The sequence below is a fragment of the Benincasa hispida genome, chromosome 8 (genome assembly GCF_009727055.1).
Source record: "Benincasa hispida cultivar B227 chromosome 8, ASM972705v1, whole genome shotgun sequence".
Lineage (NCBI taxonomy): Eukaryota > Viridiplantae > Streptophyta > Magnoliopsida > Cucurbitales > Cucurbitaceae > Benincasa > Benincasa hispida.
The window spans coordinates 47962746-47982352 of NC_052356.1; the positions used below are offsets into that span (position 1 = coordinate 47962746).

Consider the following 19607-nt stretch of genomic DNA (forward strand, 5'->3'; position numbering starts at 1 on the left):
GAAAGTAGCCAAACGAGTTATGAGGTATTTACAGAGAACAAAAGAGTATATGCTCACTTATTGGAGAAAATATGCTTTAGAGATCATTAGGTATTTTGATTCGATTATGTTGGATGCCAAGACACTTTACGGTCTACTTCAGACTATATCTTTGTGTTGGCTAGATGAGCTATATCTTGGAAAAGTGTTAAACAAACACATTTGGCTCCTTTTACCATAGTTGCAGAGTTTGAAGCATGTTATGAGGCATCCAATCATGGAATATGGTTGTGAAATCTTGTCACAGGGCTACGAATGGTGGTTGACATGGAAAAACCACTAAAATTATTTTGTGATAATAAGTTTGCTAATCCAATATAACAGAGGCAATACAAAGTTTAAACATGTAGACGTGAAGTTTCTAGTTGTGAAATAAAGAGTTAAAAATGGTCAGATTTCGATAGAACACATAGAAACAAACTCTATAGTGGCAGATTTATAGGCTAAAGGTTTACCATCTAAAGTTTTTTTCTTCATGAGCATATTGCTCACATGAATGTTAGTCACTTTTCTGATTTCATGGGTTGGTGGAAGTTTGTTATTGAGAATGTTTTTTTGACCTTAATATTTTCATTTTCTATATAGAATAAAGTTGATGGTTTGTGTTTTATTATTTAAACTTGTTTATCATGCATACAGTTTTGCAAATGTAGTTTAGCATACAATTTATAAGAATGATCTCATTAAGAAATCTGGACAAACAGATATGGGCTATATTACTTTGCATATAGTTTCCATACTACCATCCATACTTGATATATGCCATTGAATGTATTAAAACTGATGATCAAGGAAGGTTTAGTTATAAGGGCAGTGACAAAAACTACCTTGATTCCGTGCTGATACAGGAGATGGACCCGACTGAACTAAAGGAAAATTCTATTATTGAAATAACCTATTTATGTGCATTGGGATGTTTGGATTAAGGAAATTGGGATAGAAGTAAAGGTGGAAATGAGTAAGGGATAAACATCCCATTGTTTGGTACAAGTTTTGTAGTTTTGGCACGAGAATAAATTATTCCCATACATCCATCATACCCATGAATGATACTCATCCAAAAAGGTGGGGTTTCTTCATTCCCACTCTTTTTCCTATTTTAATACGTTTTTTAATTCTTTTATTCTATATATTATTAAAATTAATTAATTTAAATTATTTATTACATGAAAATTAAATGATATTTTATAAAAATTTATATTATATTTTAAATTATTGTGCATGAATTTAACTACTCCTATTTAATAAATTAATTTACATACATACACACACACACACATATATATCTATATACATATACATATTAAAACGACTCAATATATACTTAATTTCTATTTTAGTTGAATACATTAGTTTATACATACACATATATACCCATACTTATTTTTCAATAAATGGTAAAGAATCGATGCAATAAAACTATTAATTAATTAATTATATCTGTAGTTAGTTAATGAACATTATGATTAATATAATATGAATTTATTTTTCTTAATAACTATGATTAGTTTATCATTGATTAATTAGAATTTATTATATATTTTATTAATTAATCGTAATTATATAAATTCATCAAATTGATCCCATCAAATTATGTAATCAAGTAAATTTAGGAAAAATTCTTATAAATAGAAAAATCCTTATTTACATTTCATAGCAAAAAGTTCCAAAGTGGTTTGTACTTTTGGATCTTTTTGCTATAAAGTATAAATATTTTTAAATATTTTTTTATATTTAAAAAGACCCCTAAATTTAATTATGAATTTCTCATTTGACATATACTTGTAATTAATAATTTAACTAATATTATTATTTGATTATTAATTAATTAATTTTTCTCAAAACTTTGAATTGAAATTATTGTTTATCAATTAATCTATTAAAATTTTAGAAAGTTTTCATGATTAATTTTACAAATTAAATACAAAAAATAATTTATTCGCATAAACTCTTGATAACATTTCCATGCACAACCAAACACAGTTATCATTAATTCCCATCAATCTTAGTCTCAGACATCATCAATTCCTTGGCATCTATAAAACCTTAAACCAAACGGCACCTTAAGCTTTATGTGATTTAATTACATTCAGTTCACAGACATAGCCTTGCACAACCAAACACATATATCATTAATTCCCATCAATCTTAGTCTCAGACATCATTAATTCCTTGACATTTATAAAACTTTAAACCAAACGACAATTTAAGCTTTATGTGATTTAATTACATTCAGTTCATAGACATAGCCCAAGTGAAAAATTGTTAGACATATTTAATAATACATATAATTAAAATATGGACTATATATGTGGATTAATATTTTATCACACAGGGTTATTTTATTAAATTTTGATCTAATTAAATAAGGTCATATATTCCTAATTGAATATGAACTTAATGGGTAGAAGCCTATTCCTATTTAATTAAGGTTTGATGGGAATCCTAATTGAATTAGTATATAAAAAAACCATAGGTTATGGTCCCCAATATATCAAAACAATTCGCACTTAGTCTTTCTTGAATCCCATCTACAGAGAGATCTCACCAAGGGCATTCGAAGTTTTGGTTGAGGAAGACAATAGTCATTTTAAAGCTATCATCATTTTGAAGCTATCTTTCTCAATGAACTAGTATATTAATTAATTTTAAAAATTTGGCATGAATGATCTTAGAGTTGATCTATTCAATATAGATTTAAAATAATTATGCTAACAATGTAATCACAGATTATAATCTTGACCCAAACAAAACTTAATTAGTTAAGATATGCATTCTCGTTCAAACAATAAAAAAATGGGTCTTCGAAAAATAAACAATCAATTCAAAAGTTAAAAGTAAATATTTTCTGAGTATAGAGATCGTTGAAATTGATGTAAACACCAAAAGTGTTATGTGTAATTTAACCTAGCAACAATGATAAAAATTTGAGAAATCCTCTGTCTACCCCTTGAACTTTAGCATGAATATTAGATTTAACAACTTTCAATTTCATGAATTACTTATATATGTACACAAACAAATGGTGCATCTATATATAATTATCATGGTTTAGCTTAGTGGTAAAAAAAGGATACAACCTTAATAAATGGTTAAAAAGTCAACACCTCAATCCATGGTGGCCACCTACTTAGGAATTAATTTCCTACGAGTTTCCTCGATACCCAAATATTATAGGCTCAGACTTCATTGAAAGTATGGAAACTGAAATTAGACAACTAAAGAGGAAAAAAAAAACAAATTTGGAACATAGGAACCAAAATTTTTAATTCTTAGTTTACACCAATTTTCTTGAGAACCAAAATTTTAAGTTAAAATATAACATACCACAAAATTTCAAAATCAAAATCTCTTCTTGAAATATACCAAAACGATAAATAGTCAAATAAAAAAAGTATTTGACTATTTATCGTATATATAGGTCTCTCATATTACACTGGTTTTCTCAACAACCAAAACACAACGACCTTGAGGGTCCCCTCATGAAGCACCTCAAAGAGCAAATTGGAAGGAGTGTCTCTTCATGCACGCATATCAAATGAAGAGCGATGCTGGCAAGGTAGCACTGCAATACTTGCCTAGCAGACTGTCTCTGTGAATGGCGCAGGGCACAAGTGTCAAAGCTTATACCATGTCGTACCTCTTCTTGCTCGATTTCACCGTTTTGCCTTCTGTTGCTTGCTAATTGCTTCATTTAAGCCCGAATTACATCTGAAACGTCTTGACGACTTCCTTTGTTCAATAACTATCTAAGAACTAAAATAAATATTAAATTCCTAAGAACCAACTGTTAGGGTTGATGCCCTAAATCTCGTAGATCTTGTAGTTTGTAACTGTAACGTACAAACATTTTATTTATTTAATAAAATATGAAATGTTTTATTCGACATTTAGTAGCATTAACCCACAAACTAATAAACTAACATCCAAGGTTATCATCTATAACTTAAACATGTATGTAGAGACATATATGTGAATCATGTTTAAGTGATAACCTAAATGGTCTATAATAGATAGATAAGGCTGGGTACCTTATCTTGGTGACACTACGAATACGACCTGTTTTATAGATGTTACAATTGTTATAAAGTGCTACAAATGATCTGATCATGATCATTCATATAGAGACATGTGAGTGAGAGTTTTCTATATAAAAAAGTTTGTATAAGACCGGATCATGAAATGACTAGTCTCATTATATAACGTCGCTAATAATAGAGACTTTCAATTCACCAGGATGACTATAGGTGACGTGCCATGACCCAAATCCTGATGAATTGTGAACTTTTGCCTATAAATGCGATCCTTTGATTTATATGGATGAGAGTAACCAGATCGCTGACTCAATAAGCCTACCATTTTGGGATTCGTTTGATTAGGAGACAGCCACACGAGATGGAATTCACTTCTTCCCTAATGTCCGGGTAAGTAGATAAATTGCTCATTTAAGGGCTGATTCTAGGGCTTGAACAATGTGACGCCACACCCTCTCTTTGTTCGAAAGGAGTTTGGCCATAGTTGGACTATGAATTACTATTCAATAGAGGGGTTAGTAGTACTTAAAAAATTATATGTACCTCAGGGGCAAAACGGCAATTTTGGTCCAATTGTATATGTGAGCAATTTGTGAATGGTCATCGTACTGTTGATTGGTTATATCCAATGGACACAAAAATATATCTGTAGTGCGAAGAGTACATCTGTCGATCTTTAGTGGAGTGATCGACAGTTAATGGATGTTGAATGATTTAATTAAAGGAGTTTAATTAATTATTAAAGTACCATCTGAGCTTCAATCTACAAGTCCATAATGTCCCCTCTATAGCTCAGAGAATTAATTTTGGATTAACTTGAATTATTCAAATTAATTGAGACAATTAATTATATGTGATATAATTAATATAATGTATTTGATACATTATAGTATAAAGTTTATTCTAAGAGAAATTAAATATTTAAATATGATTCAAATAATAATTATATTATATGGATGAGATTCGTATAATTAAATTTAATATAAATGTGATTTGCATTAAATGTCATGCATTATCGAGAGAAATAAAAACTATAGGTTATATTGTACTTGATACAATATAAAAACTATAGGTTACGTGTTATATTTGATATAACATATGGTTTAATATATATTATATGATAAAGTGATTATCATATATATATAAATAAATTATTTTTTAAATTATTAAATTATTAATTTTTTGAAGTTTAATTTCCCTATTTTCTCTCTGATGGCAATAGGTGGTTGGTTTTATTCACTTATTCATTTTCTTCACAGAAGATTGACAGAGTAGTGTCTCTCTGAATGTTGAAGATCTCCTTGTAAAATTTACCTCATTCTCCTCTCAATCTACTACCCCTCTCCAAAATCTCAGAGCCCACACAACTCATGATAATTCTCTTCCTTAAAAAGAATACAGACGAAACTCTTGTGGTAGTGGCCATCTTGGATCGTAATTGTTCGTGATCATTTTTGGAGAGGGGATTTCGTAAAGAAGGTTCCAGTTCTTTAAGGGTAAGTCTTTCCTCAATCCTAATTTATTTTTCCCTCTCTTGCATGTCGTACTCTTTGAAATAATGCATATTTTGTTATGTAAATTTTTGTGATGTGAAAATAAAATTGGGCCGATCTCCACTTATGTTACGGAACTTCACAGTTCCTTCACTAACACGATTTAGGCCGCTACTTTTTTTGTTTGACTACTTATCGTTTTAGTTTCAAAAAGAGATTTTGATTTTGAAATTTTGTGAAACTTTATGTTTTAACTTAAAATTTTGGTTGTTGAGAAAATTGGTGTAAACTAAGAATTGAAAAAGTAAGAGAATATGAAAGTACCTATATGAAAAAAAAATGAGGATATCTATATAATTTATTTTAAAATTGGTTATTTTTGAATTTAAGAAAACCTCAAACAAATTGATTAATAGGATCATTTTTTATTTTTTATTTTTAAAGTCATTTTTGTCGCAAGAAATTAACGATTTTTGTTCAAATACTAATGGTGGATGTATTTTTGAACTTTTATTAAGTTAAGGGTATTTTTGAAACATTTTGAAAGTTCATGAGTATTTTTGAAACAAAACTTTAACAGTTTCCATCCAAAACTAAGAACAAGAGTATTTTTTGAACTCCTTTTGAAAGGTTAAGGGTATTTTTGAAACTTTTGAAACTTCATGGGCATTTTTGACACAAAGTGTAAAGTTCGTGGACATTTTTTTTTATAATTTAACCTAAAAAAATTTAATATTTTTTAAAGTCTATCATCGATATATGTGATAGACGCTATGGAAGTCTATTAGTATTTTTTTTGCTATTTTTTAAAAATAGTTTGCCATTTTTTCTATATATATATATATTAAAAAAAAAAATACTATACATTAGAAAATAAGTGAAAATGGCATAAATAACCCATAATAAATGTCAAAAATGAAAAATGTCTACTCTTTTAAAAACCAAGGAATTTTGGCCTTATGCTTATGTTATCACAGTAAGAAATTACCACTTTAACTCTAAATGCATTCTTATTCTATTTTATTCGTTTTGTAGCGTTTTTCTTTTTCTTTTTTGGTTTTTTTAGTTTCTTCTTCTTTCTTTTTTTTTTGTACATTTCTTTTTCCCCCTTCCCTTTTTCCCCTTCATTTATTTGCATCAGGCATCAAACCTATAGTATAGAGCATTAGAGCAATGACATCAAGTGAACTTCTGAATCGAGCATAAAGCATACAACATAGAGCGTAGAGTATCGAAAATTGAGGATCGAGTAGCATGTAGCTAATATATAACATAAAGCGTAAAGCATCGAATATCGAATATTAAGGATCAAGGATCAAATAGGATGTAGCTAGTATATAACATAGAGCATAGAGTGTAGAGTATTGAGTATTGAGGATCGAGTATCAAATATCAAGAAAACTTATGAATTATAGCACACGAATGGTTTTTAAGGTCAAATGGATAAATTCACGTGATGCGATATAAGCAGAACACTTTTCATTCCATTTTAGAAAGATATCTATTTTTCATTTGGTCATTCATTAAAAAAAAACAAAAAACCCCATAAAATAAAGCAGTCCAGTTCCCTCACAATTGGTTTCACTGCTACCTTGGTGCCTCCTCCCGCAAGAAAGGCATCGTAGAAACGAAGCTCAAATTCCTTACTCAGCGAGTCGTCTCATTTCTCAGCCGCCATGGAAGGCCAAGAGGGAACTCAGCAGCCTCATCTCGTTCTTGCTCACAAGCTTTTCCTTCTAACTCATCCCGATGTTCAAGATATCGAGAAGGTCCGTCTCACAGAGGAAGTATTGGCCTCCGTTAAAGCAGATGGTAATTCGCTCATTGTTTCATATTCTTAACGAATTTCATCGACTTAGCATTGTGATTTCGGTCTCCTGAAATGGGTTTTTTTAATTATCTTCTTTGTAATTTGTATTGCGTAGATATGGCTCCGTTATACGAAACCCTAACCGGCAATTCGCTGTTGGATTTGGATCGGAGCGTGTTGGACTCGATGCGTGCGAAGAATGAGGAGGAGTTGAAGAAGCTAGATGAGAAGTGAGTTTCTATATTCTTTTGGATCTGTTTTTTTTCGAGTGTTTCTTAGTATGGGGATTATCTAGGAGAGTACAGCTGAAGTTCTTCGAGTTATGTCGAATTGTGAATCGACTAACAGTTTCGCACCCACTCAGTCATTTTAATGGCGGAGCTGTTGTTCAATTCATTTCAACACATAGGCTTTAAACTTCAGTTAATTCCCATGGAGGTGTATATTTCTTATACTAGAGGGGTAGTTCTACTTTTCCTTTGGATCTCATTCTACCATTTTGTGACCTTACATTGCCAAATTACTAATTGATGGAACTTGGAAAGTTATACTGCGGTGAATATTTTGATTTTGTATGGGATACTTCTACTTTGCCTTTGGATCTCATTCTACCATTTTGTGACCTTACATTGCCAAATTACTAATTGGTGGAACTTGGAAGGTTATACTGCAGTGAATATTTTGATTTTGTATGGTGACCTTCTTTGGTATCTCTTTTGCCTTATAGTAGTTGAATGCGATGAGTTGGGCATTTGGGTATGTGCATTCCCCTGTCGTACAGTATGCAAAGTGCCTCTTGGATGCGTACTGATGGGAGCTATATTTCTAGTTCACTAAAATATATCAAATAGCCAACCGTGCAAGTATGAAAATAGTGTTCTAGGTAATTTGAGGAACCTAGAAGTCTCCCTTGAAACCAGGCTCAATTTGAAACACTCTTTCTCTCCTCATCTTTTATTTACAACCATTATTTCTTAGAAACTAAACTACCATACCCATGTTGGAAGTATCAAGTAAGGAGAAATATAGTCCAATGAACTTAAGCACAACTTCAATCTCAGTATTCCTTCCCCTCGATGAATAAATTAATAAAGGAAGCTTTTCATGGTTGATCTCAGTTTTTAGTAGATAATGAATGGCCAGTACTTTTATAGCTGTAACGCTAAGCTAAGAAACACAAATACAGATGTGGATATGACACGACATTAACATGGTGACATGATTGAAAATTTTGGACATGAACATGACAAGAATGCCTCTATTAAAGGTTAAAATACCGTATTAGTCCATATAATTTGGGACTCATTCTATTTTTGCCCCTGTTCCATAGCAGTAAATCTTAAAACTAATCTTTATTTTAGGGTTTTTTTTTTTTTTTAAAATAATTTTAATTAAAAAATTAATTTGTTAAAATAAAAGCAATAGTTTTCATTCAAGAAAAGTCCCAATGTAAATATCTTCCAAAATTTGTACAACTATTATTTGACACGTGTCCAACAAGCGTCGTAATTTTGGAGAGTCCGACATTTGTTAGACACGGACATGCCAGCCAAATTCAAGTGTATGTACCTTTTAGTTGCTGAGTGTTATTATGATTAATCTTCATTTATTTTATTTTATTTTATTAACAGTAATGCTTATAGATTTAGCCATTCTTTTATTTTCTTTTACTTAGGATTGCTGATGCTGAAGAAAACTTGGGTGAAAGTGAAGTTCGAGAAGCTCATTTGGCCAAATCACTTTTTTACATTCGTATTGGTGATAAGGTTGGTTATTCAAATTTTCTCTTCAGTTCTTATAGGACTGCCCTATGACTTCCACATAACTTTCTACATTTTGAACTCAGGACAAAGCACTGGAGCAACTCAAGGTAACTGAGAGCAAAACAGTTGCAGTTGGATTAAAGATGGATTTGGTTTTCCATACATTACAGCTTGGATTTTTCTATATGGATTTTGATCTGATCTCCAAAAGTATTGACAAAGCGAAAAAGTATGCCAAAATATGAATTTAATTATCACATGTGGTATCTTATTTTTAAAAAATAAGTATATGCATGTTCTTGTTTGTGATTACTTTCTCTCTGCACCAGCTTGTTCGAAGAAGGTGGTGATTGGGAAAGAAAGAATCGTCTGAAGGTGTATGAAGGCTTGTACTGCATGTCCACTCGGAACTTTAAGAAAGCAGCCAACTTGTTTTTGGATTCCATCTCAACTTTCACCACCTATGAACTTTTTCCTTATGATACATTCATATTTTATACTGTTCTCACAAGCATTATATCATTGGACAGAGTGTCTCTAAAGCAAAAGGTACATCCACGGATTTTCATTCAGCTTGTTTGACTTTTTCTTTTTGTAACGTGGATAATTGGCATGTTTTGCAATTGCCTTATCAATTTTAATTGATTTCCTGTAGGTAGTTGATGCTCCTGAAATATTGACGGTGATTGGAAAAGTCCCATATCTTTCTGACTTTTTGAACTCTTTGTATGACTGTCAATATAAATCATTTTTCTCAGCCTTTGGTAAGTGGAAATGTTCTTCCATATTTAAAATTATGATTGACGGTCTACTTGTTTCGTACTCATTTATCTCCTTTACGTGCACGACTGCAGCTGGTCTGACAGAGCAAATAAAATTAGACCGTTACTTGCATCCGCATTTCAGATATTACATGAGAGAGGTTAGAACTGTTGTTTATTCCCAGTTTTTGGAGTCCTATAAGAGTGTTACTATCGAAGCTATGGCAAAGGCATTTGGAGTATCTGTGGAATTTATTGATCTGTAAGTGGTCATGCATTTTTTTTATCTGAATTAGAAGCTTTTGTTATCTGCATGATGTCTAAAGAATCGTGTTCCCTCTAATAAATTTGCATTTCTGGTGTCAGGGAATTATCTCGTTTCATTGCTGCGGGAAAACTTCATTGCAAGATTGATAAAGTAGCCGGTGTTCTTGAAACTAATCGCCCTGATTCAAAGAATGCTCTGTACCAAGCTACCATCAAGCAAGGAGACTTCTTGCTTAACCGTATCCAGAAGTTGTCTCGTGTAATTGATCTGTAACTAGGCTCTTAGTTTATTTGAAATATGTTTGGTTAATGCAGGTTTCATCACAATACAACACTCGAGCCAAAAAGCGACATTGCACGGATGAAATTTGAGCATTAGAACTTCGTGAAAATGGCGTTGTAATTTTGTTTTAAACATATTGACAACTCGTGCCTAACTGTTATCAATATTACTTGATTTTGTTTTATTAACCAAGTACCTTGTTCTTTGAATGCTCGATACCTACTCCTTTCATGGCTCTTTTTCTTCTTCCAGGTGCATGTTTGTTTTTATCTTTCCGTTTGTAGTGACTTCTGAGTACTGCGTGGAGTAATAAACCCACCGGTGAATTTTATTTATCTTACTACAATAATTATGGCATGGGGTCTTACTGCAATAATTATGGAACGGGGGATTGAATTTCTAATCTTGAGTAAAACTATGGTAATTCCCATTTTCGTTAAGTCTAGTTCACTTTAGTAATCTACTGGCAATTTAAGTTTAACTGCATGAATCATTGGCCCCTTGATTATTATCTTTGCTTGCATCAAACTATAAGGTGCTTTGAAATATAAAATGTACTTTGGATATTTATTGAACTTAAATGGTGAATTGGTCAAACTTTGAATAGTTGAATCATGATAAATAGTTTGAGACAAATATCAATTTATATTTTTAAACTTTGTAAATTGTATAAATTAAAAGAAAAGTAAATTAACGGAGACCTTCCACGAGAATTTTGTAATGTATGAATTTGACAGAATGTCTAAGTCAAATAGAAATGCTACTTTGATAGGGGTTTTGGAGGAGAACCATTTTTATGTGATTTTGAGTAGATTTATTAACAAATAGTTTGAATTGCTACAACAATTTTGAAGTAATTTTTTAAAATTAAATTTATTTTGGTGATTTGAACTTATTTTAAATAGAATAGCTACAAATGGTTGATATTATGAAAGTTCAGATTATTTATTTATTTATTTTTATTTTTATTTTTATTTTTTTTTGAAAAATTATGAAAGTTCAGAATAGTTTACCACTGTTAGCTTGAAGTTTTAACTTTAAATAGATACACCTTCACGTCTAGGAGACCAATAGCTAGGCATTTTAGCATGGGGAACAAAAGTTTAGCTACTGTAAGCGAATCCCATTTTAGTTTTTAGAGGCACATTGAAGAGAACCTCAAGGAAATCCATAATCACATAGAGGATTTGTTGTTCGGCGTTAATTCTAAAACAGTAGAAGACAGGGAAGGAGAAGTTCAGCAGCTGGTTAAGAAACTACGTCAGGTAAAAGCTGAAGTGACAAGAGGATTGGGTTTTGTTTGTTCATACTCCAGGTCACAAATTGGGAATTTTTCTTTAAATGGAAACTCCAAAATCCTAACTGAAGAAACCCTATGCATGTGCTAGGATTTGCCACGGTTTCTCAGCCACAATTTCTAAAGGTTTTATACATACTATCCCTTTAATGGGCCATCGACCCACTTGGCTTTTGAACAGGGCACTCTTTTGTTTCCTTCCAAGCAGTCGTTCATGGCCACGCCTGACGCTGAGTATCATCAAAGGCTCTCTAAGCATTGAACTGACAGAACCCATTTCCAGATAGGAGCTAGAAATCCACCATGTTCCCTCGTTTTGATTTTAGAGATGTTCAAGAGAAGCTCTCCGCTCAATTCAGACCTTGGGAACGTTCTTTTCAATTCTGGGTTCGTGTTGCAGATATCTACACTGGTTACAAGGTCTGTCTTTATGCTCGTAGTGTTAGTGCGTGGGATTTAGATTGTTGGGGGTTCAATTTGCTTTGTGGGTATTGTAGGTGCTTCAGCTACGGGTGAAATTTGAGAAGGATGTGCAGAAACAGGAGGCAATGTGGGAGAGTCAGCATGAACACGCAGCTGAGAAGATATATGCTATGTGCTCCGAAATGGGTGGTTTCTTCCTTAAGGTATTCTGTTTACAGACACTTTATTTCTCTCCCCTTTTCCTGAAATGGGTGGTTTCTTTATCATTTCTGTAGGATAGATTATTCTCTACTGTAATTCCATCGAATGAGAAAGTGAAGCACTTCAATTGATTTGTTACTTTCATTTTGTTGTTCAATTTTGTTGCTATTTTTTCTTTTTGAATCACGGTTTTAGTTTTAGAATAATCGACTTACTTGAAGCTGGATTTTATGAATGAGGTTGCTCAAGTTATTGGGAAGCCGGATTTGGCCCCTGCTGCATGGGTGAAGAGGCTTGTTACGCTGTGTGATCAAGCGCCAGCAACACCTTTTGATGTTGTTCAACATGTTGTGGAGAAAGAACTGCAAAGAAGTCTTGGTGATGTCTTTGAAACATTTGATCCTGACCCTCTTGGTTCGGCTTCGATTGCTCAGGTATCTCTTCAAAGTCTATTGAGTCTGACTCATAGTGATTATTTATCAAAGGATGACTCTGATTATTAAATGATTAGACAACTCGGAGTAATTTACTTACAATACCTAGTTTACATTCAAGATTTCTACTGAATTATGAGTTCAATACACATATTTACCAGAAAGAGAAATAGTCTTTGCTCATTATTACACTTTCACCTATTCACTCACCTTGTGTGAGGCTAGTAGTGTTAATTTTCCATTTCATAGAAAATCCTCTTTGCTCTACTTAGCCCTATCTCCCTCCGTGAGAAAAATTGTCGTGTTAACAACTTGAATTCATGAAACATGAGGTAGTCATTGGCAGTTGGGTTTGTTACTTGTTGGAGAAAATTTGTGCGTATCAACTGCTGGATTACTTTGTATTTCCCAATCACATTGACTCCTAGGAAGAAATGGAAATACTTTGACATCCAAAACAATAATCATAAAAAAAAATTATATGTAGGTTGGTTTGTCTGACATGCATTCATTGTCATTTCAAAACATGGCTTTGACTGCTGTGTTTCTTTGCTTATAATCATCTCTTCTTAACTATTTATTCCCTTTTAGGAATAGCTTCCATGTACTTGAGAGTATTATTTGACAGTGTGTATTTGGTGTTTCTAAAAAAATTGTGAAGTATATCCCTGACGTATCTCTTGTGCTCAATTTAGGTTCACAGAGCTAGGTTAAAGGGTGACAGGAATGATGTTGTGGTCAAGGTAAGGAAAGTTAAGCCCCATCATATCCTCACTATTTATAGTCTCTTAATCTCACTCAAGCCTAATTCATCTGTGGTAGGTGCAACATCCGGGAACCGAGGATCTAATGATGACAGATATTCGTAATTTGCAAGCCTTTGCCTTATACATGCAAAAGACAGATATCAAATTCGATCTATATTCTGTAACTAAGGAAATAGAGAAACAGGTGCAATCATCCTTCTTTGATTGAGATTACAGAAAATGATGTTTTTCTTCTTCTTTCTCCCTCTCTTTTAAAAAAAAATTGAGAAACAGATTTCATCAATATATGAAATTTTCAAAAAGGAGAGGCGTAGCCCACCAATGGAGTTATATTGGTGCTATTCCTTTTGCTACTTGTTTTTTCCCTTTTCCTTTTGATGTTAGATTCTAACAGTGCTTTTTCAACTTTATTGCAAATCATATACCTTGCTTGTCACAACCAATCATGGAATATTTCAATTTGATCTTACGATGCCTTTAGGCTATTTCTCTTTTTAAGTATGATTGCTTTACATTGAGTCAGAAAATTCATAGCATATTTAGTATCTTAGACTCTCAACTCACCATCGACCGTAAAATTCACGATCTATAAGTTATTTGGTTATGTTGCTCTTGTTGACCACTGAATCAACCCACCATAGTTGCCTAAGTGAGTATAACTTAACTGACATACAAATACGTTAGCGACTAAGTGATCTGTGGTTCGAATCCTCCTACCCTATTGTACTAAAAAAAGACCCCTCCTTGGATTATAGAGAAGATTGTAGAGTGATTTTTATATCAACCCGCTGTGTATAAAGGAAAAGGAAGGATATTATGGAGTTGTGCTACATGGGCCCTTTTGTGGAACTTTTGAAGAGAGAGAAATGTTAGGATTTTTTAAGATAGGCTCTATTCTTTTGATTCTTTTAGTCTAAGTGTAGTATACTACTTCTTGGTAATGCTCAAATCACACAACATTTGTAATTTTTTGCTATCATGATTATTATCAATTGGAAGGCTTCATTGGTAGCTTTCTGCGTGAAGGTTCCCTATACCACATCTCTTAGGTTGTTCTTTTGTGTGAATACTTCTTCCAGTTTCTTATCTAACAGACAAATAAATAAAGTAGAATGATTTTTGGAAGGGAAAAGAAAGCACACTCACATGTTTTCTTCATTCACCTAAACATGTGAGGGATTGATGATTTGCTTTTGTCCTCTTCCATCCTCATTAAGAGGCACCCAATATAACCAAAAATGATGTGTGGAGATCTGTTATGTATTACATTTGACTAAAAATTTCAGGGTGAGGTGAGAGCTGCAGCTCTATCTTGGATTTTTCATTCTTGAAATTTTTATTTGTTTCTTCAGGCTCTCTCTCTCTCTCTCTCTCTTTTGGGATAAGAAACATTTCATTGATGATATTGTTTCAGGCTCTTGATTGCTTCATTTCATAATATCAAACTTTTGCATGTCCTCTTTCTCACGATGATGGATTCTTATCTTGGAATCTCTTCCTTTTAAACTTTTCAAGATTGGTTATGAATTTGACTTTGAGAGGGAGGCCAGTGCTATTGAAAGGATCCGACATTTTCTATATACCAACAACAAAAAGAGTCCGGTATTGGTGCCACGAGTGATGAAGAATATTGTTACCAGGTACATGAAACTAATGACTATGTTAGAACTTGATGTGACTAATAAATAATTTGATGGGACTTACATAATTTTTTTTTTGAGGTGTACATAAATAAATTAAACTCTCGACTTAACTTAATACCAATGTGATTATTTTTAATTTTTATCTAAAAGCTATATAGTTAGTTATCTTCATTTGGTATTGATTTTTTCTTTTTAAAAAATCATTAAATAAATTGTTTGGACTAAGCCATGATTTTATTTATGAACCATAGCAACACAGGAAATTTGAGAGCTCCACACCTCTCCATAATTCTCAGAGCAGAGAATGTCTAGAAAGCAATAAGCAAAATAGTACCTCTCAACAAACAACACTGCCCCATAACTCCTATCACACTGCGATCGACTCTAACTAACAAATCATATTGGCCCCCCTACCCATTACACACTTGCATTTAACCTTTGCAATCCAGGGCCTATCATAAATATGGTCAGTAGCCATAGACCATCACTTTTTCTGTCGATTTATTTATATATATATAAATTTAATTTAATTTAATTTATTTATTTTAAATAAATAAATAAGCATTATTATTATTTAATTTTTTTATTTGAGGACTTCAGTTGCTTTTGATTGGTTCCAATCCTGACAACAGATTGTCTTCAAAAGTTTCATCTTGCTAGGTAGTAATTGATTTTTTCCAATAAAATATATTAACAAATTCATCTTAGAATTGGAGGAATTTGTGGAGCATTGAAATTAGAACTACGGGGCACTGTAGTTGGTTTTATATATGCTGGGACTGAAACCACTTAAATCTTGTTGCTGATGAAATGATGCTATCCAATCAATAGGAATATTCCAACTGTCACATAGCATGACATCGAGCTTCTTTGCCAATGAAGCGAACTAGCACAACATACTTTCTTCTTAATTCTTCTCCTGTCTGAATTAGCTTAGGTGAACCTCTGTGAGATATGTTTGTTCTTCTCTTTATGGAGATTTTAGTAATCGAATATCTTTTGTTTGCCTAGGAGGATGTTGGTGATGGAATATATTGATGGAATTCCAATCATCAATCTTGGTGATGAAATAGCAAAGAGAGGCATAGATGCTAGTGGCAGGATTGCTTTAGCAGCAAAGCAGTAAGCATTTATACTGAGAACTTCTCTTTATGTTAATTGATTTTTCTTTATTGACATGGCTGTTGTGTCTTGTCTGCGAAGTTTCTATGTGGTTGACTGTTTCCCTTGCAGTTTTTGCCTAATTTGGGGACTGAAGTGCAAAACGAGAACAATTGTATGAATTAGAAATCTACTTTTGAAAATTGAAAAACCATCGACTTATATCCCACATTAGTATTTGAGACAACTTCACTTTTTTCTGTCTCATGGCCTTAAGAAACTTGCTCTTCTCCATGGGTTCAAATTTTTACTTTCCATATTTTCTTCCAATACCTTTTGGAAGGTGTATCTCATTGATTTTTCCAGGTTTACATAATTGTTTGATCGTGATTGGCTCACTATTTACTTCAATTTTCTTATTACAATCCCTTATTTGAGGGACACACTACAGTTATCCAGTAGTATATTTTCTCTCTCTCATGAGAAGTACTTATACCCTTCGAGGAAAATTTTAATATTGCAGGAAAATTCTTAGTAGTTTGACACTGGCATATGGGCAAATGATTCTGAAGAGTGGTTTCTTTCATGCAGATCCTCATCCAGGAAATATATTGATCTGTAAAGGCTCCGAGGCAAGTCAGCTACTGGAATTTTCTATAGAAGTTCTAAACTCATAGTAACTTTTCATTTTTGTGGCCTGTCATGCTGTCACGAGTCATCTTTCTCAGACTCTTGAAAATGTAGTATGCGGAAGATGATGAGGATTTCAGTAGTTGATACTTGGGTGACTTTAAAACTGGCTAGTTTAACGTCTTGACTTCCAATTTCCCTGTTTAGATCATGAATCGAGCTGAAACCAGTTTGTTATTCCATTTTATCAGGTAGCATTGCTTGATTACGGGCAAGTGAAGGATCTTCCTGACAAGTTGAGGCTTGGTTATGCTAAACTTGTTCTTGATATTGCAGATGGCGACACCACAGGAATAGCTGAAACCTTCAGGTAATAATAAATAATAGTCTGGCTGGCCTGTATACCTTGTATTTTTGGGAAAGGAAGTAAATTTTCTTTGAAAGGAAGCTTCTTACCAGAGTTGGCTCTAAGAATTAATGTTGCATTTTCAGTGTTGCTAAAGATTTCATGGTTAAAAACTAGGAGGTTTAATGAAGTAGTCTTGAAAGGACTAATGAACTAACTAATTTTTTCCAAGAAAGATGAGAGAATTTCTTGTGGACTACTGAACAAGAAGAGGTTACTTGAAGAAGGGTACACAAAATTTTGTTTCCATTTTGATACTGAAGAATTTATGGAAATTTTCCCCTTCTAAGTCTAAGCAATGGATCATCGTCATACTAATTCTATTTTTCTTTGATGGTTCTTCAGGGAGCTTGGAATAGATACAGTAAGCAATTGTGAAAATGCACAAGAAGAACTATTTAAGTTGGCACAGGTGATGTTTGATACAAGGTTACCCCCGGGAAAGGTGTTGATGCAACCTTTCGCAGAGGACTCTTCAATAAAGAAAGTTGGTGTTAAGGTATTCGGCTTTGCAAATTGACAGTAGGGGTGATCACCAATACACTGGGTTTTTGGTCAACCGAAGCCGACCAAATTGAGGTCGGTCGGTTTATTTATTTAAAAAAGAAATCGGTCAGTCAGTCCAAAGAAATTTAAATAAACTGACCTATGTATATAATTATATAATATTTTTATTAATTTTTTAAAGTTTTATTATTTATTATCATTGGTTAAAATAAAATAAACCCCAGCACAACCCACTTTCCCTAGCCCAGCCTACATCTCTTTCAGAGTTTCTCCAAATTCTTACTCTATAAAGAGAGAAAGAGAGAAAACCCGACAAAACCAACTGACTGAACCGACTGCCGGTTGGTCAGCTGCCACACAAAGGAGTATGCAATTCGGTTTTTTTCCAAAATTGACAGTGATGGATGTGCACCCCTAATTTATTGTGCTCCTCTGTATAGGCATATGCATTTTTATCAGTAACTAAAGAAACAGTGTTTTTCTTTTTCTGTTTTGCTGCTGTAGTCGTTCCCAGAAGAACTCTTTTCCATACTCCGGACAATCCAAATCCTAAGAGGATTAAGTGTTGGTCTTGGGATCAATTACTCGTGCTCCGAACAATGGCGACCCATTGCAGAAGAAGCTTTGTTGCTTTCTGGTAGGCTAGAAGGTAATCCTTTTGAACTCTTTATTCTAAAACAAAAGTGATTCATCTGTTTGTTTTCTGGTAGGATTTGTTGAAGGAACTTCACGTCATTATGTCTATATTCATTTGCGCCATTTTTTCCGTCCCCTTTCTGATCTCTTTCAGGTAGGAAAATCAATACAACCCGCAAACGTGGATTCTTAAAGAGATTGATTTCAAGATCAAGCTGATTCGTTCGTGACAAGATAAGTGATGGATACAAATCGATGTGGATGCATCTAATTGGTGACAGACGCATTTACAGTTTTTCATTCGTTGACAGAAATAAATATTCAAATTCATCCTCATCGTCGTCATTCTTTAACCACCACAAGCTCCTCCATGATAGGCTTTTCAAGGTGCCGCAGCCTTTTTTGATATTTTCTACCTTTGCCTTCTTGAGAGTTGAGTAGAAGAATGGCTTGATTTTCATGTTTTTGAAATTGAGAGGTACACAGATTCACCATTTTTCATCTGAAGTTCCTCACACAAACTCAATGTCTGATTACTTCAAGTTGCAGTTCAATTGTGTTTGTTATTGCTCTCAATTTAGTGTCCATGGCAGGTTGTTCAATGTGTTTTCCATTAAAAACAAAGTTTTCCCAAACGAGTAAGATTCTTAAATTTGAGAGTAATTCTATTCCATTCGATATAGAGATATGTAGAGATCTATATATATATATATAAAAGTGTATAAGAGTAACCAAAGTAGAAGGTAAAAAATAATAAAAGGCAATACATTAATATTATAATACTAATATTAGCACGTCAACAAAATGAATATTTTGTTTGGCATTGGGAAACAGGTAATAGTCATGAGAATTTGCACCAAAATGAGAAGTTTGAAAATGGTTAAAAAAAATACTTTTGGCTTCTCAACTTTTATTAGCCTATGAAACTTAGTTTGTAACAATGGAGTTATTATACCTTTAAATTTGTAACAATTTAACCTTTATTGAGATTTTTTTTCTGTCAAATTTTATTAGGTAAAACTTTAATCTTGGTAGGTTGTGAGCATATTACCTATGTAAGAAATTTATTAGAATTTAACCCTATTTTTTACTTGTTCTAAATTGAAAAGTAC

At 32.9% G+C, this 19607-nt stretch overlaps 2 protein-coding genes across 4 annotated transcripts; both read left to right on the forward strand.

Annotated features, from left to right (window-relative positions):
- The first annotated feature begins 7122 nt into the window (after positions 1 to 7122).
- On the forward strand, positions 7123 to 10659 carry LOC120082456 (26S proteasome non-ATPase regulatory subunit 6 homolog). Its single transcript, XM_039037635.1, has 8 exons — positions 7123 to 7378; positions 7492 to 7606; positions 9052 to 9142; positions 9223 to 9368; positions 9469 to 9688; positions 9795 to 9903; positions 9994 to 10162; positions 10267 to 10659. The coding sequence occupies exons 1-8, from the start codon at positions 7243 to 7245 to the stop codon at positions 10439 to 10441; spliced, it is 1161 nt and encodes a 386-aa protein (XP_038893563.1). The 5' UTR covers positions 7123 to 7242; the 3' UTR covers positions 10442 to 10659.
- An 882-nt stretch (positions 10660 to 11541) lies between these two features.
- LOC120083438 (uncharacterized protein slr0889-like) lies at positions 11542 to 19080 on the forward strand. Of its 3 annotated transcripts, XM_039039199.1 has the most exons (12): positions 11550 to 12167; positions 12245 to 12373; positions 12611 to 12805; positions 13501 to 13548; positions 13628 to 13756; positions 15088 to 15212; positions 16227 to 16337; positions 16840 to 16948; positions 17198 to 17316; positions 17698 to 17851; positions 18364 to 18508; positions 18650 to 19080. In XM_039039199.1, the coding sequence occupies exons 1-12, from the start codon at positions 12051 to 12053 to the stop codon at positions 18712 to 18714; spliced, it is 1446 nt and encodes a 481-aa protein (XP_038895127.1). In that variant the 5' UTR covers positions 11550 to 12050; the 3' UTR covers positions 18715 to 19080. The 3 variants fall into 3 exon arrangements, 1 of the variants encoding a protein (XP_038895127.1); XR_005483422.1 differs by lacking the exons at positions 18364 to 18508; positions 18650 to 19080 and adding an exon at positions 17439 to 17580 and having other exon boundaries at positions 11542 to 12167; positions 17698 to 17839; XR_005483421.1 differs by lacking the exon at positions 18650 to 19080 and having other exon boundaries at positions 11544 to 12167; positions 17698 to 17931; positions 18364 to 18497.
- Positions 19081 to 19607: the final 527 nt, after the last annotated feature.

Excerpts from the sequence above, each read along its gene's own strand:
- LOC120082456 (XM_039037635.1), top strand. The coding sequence starts at position 7,243 with ATGGAAGGCCAAGAGGGAACTCAGCAGCCTCATCTCGTTCTTGCTCAC. Across the intron at positions 7,379-7,491 it reads GGCCTCCGTTAAAGCAGATG|ATATGGCTCCGTTATACGAA; the intron begins GTAATTCGCTCA and ends TGTATTGCGTAG. Across the intron at positions 9,369-9,468 it reads AGTATTGACAAAGCGAAAAA|CTTGTTCGAAGAAGGTGGTG; the intron begins GTATGCCAAAAT and ends TCTCTGCACCAG.
- LOC120083438 (XM_039039199.1), top strand. The coding sequence starts at position 12,051 with ATGTTCCCTCGTTTTGATTTTAGAGATGTTCAAGAGAAGCTCTCCGCT. Across the intron at positions 15,213-16,226 it reads ATGAAGAATATTGTTACCAG|GAGGATGTTGGTGATGGAAT; the intron begins GTACATGAAACT and ends TTGTTTGCCTAG. Across the intron at positions 16,949-17,197 it reads TGATCTGTAAAGGCTCCGAG|GTAGCATTGCTTGATTACGG; the intron begins GCAAGTCAGCTA and ends CCATTTTATCAG.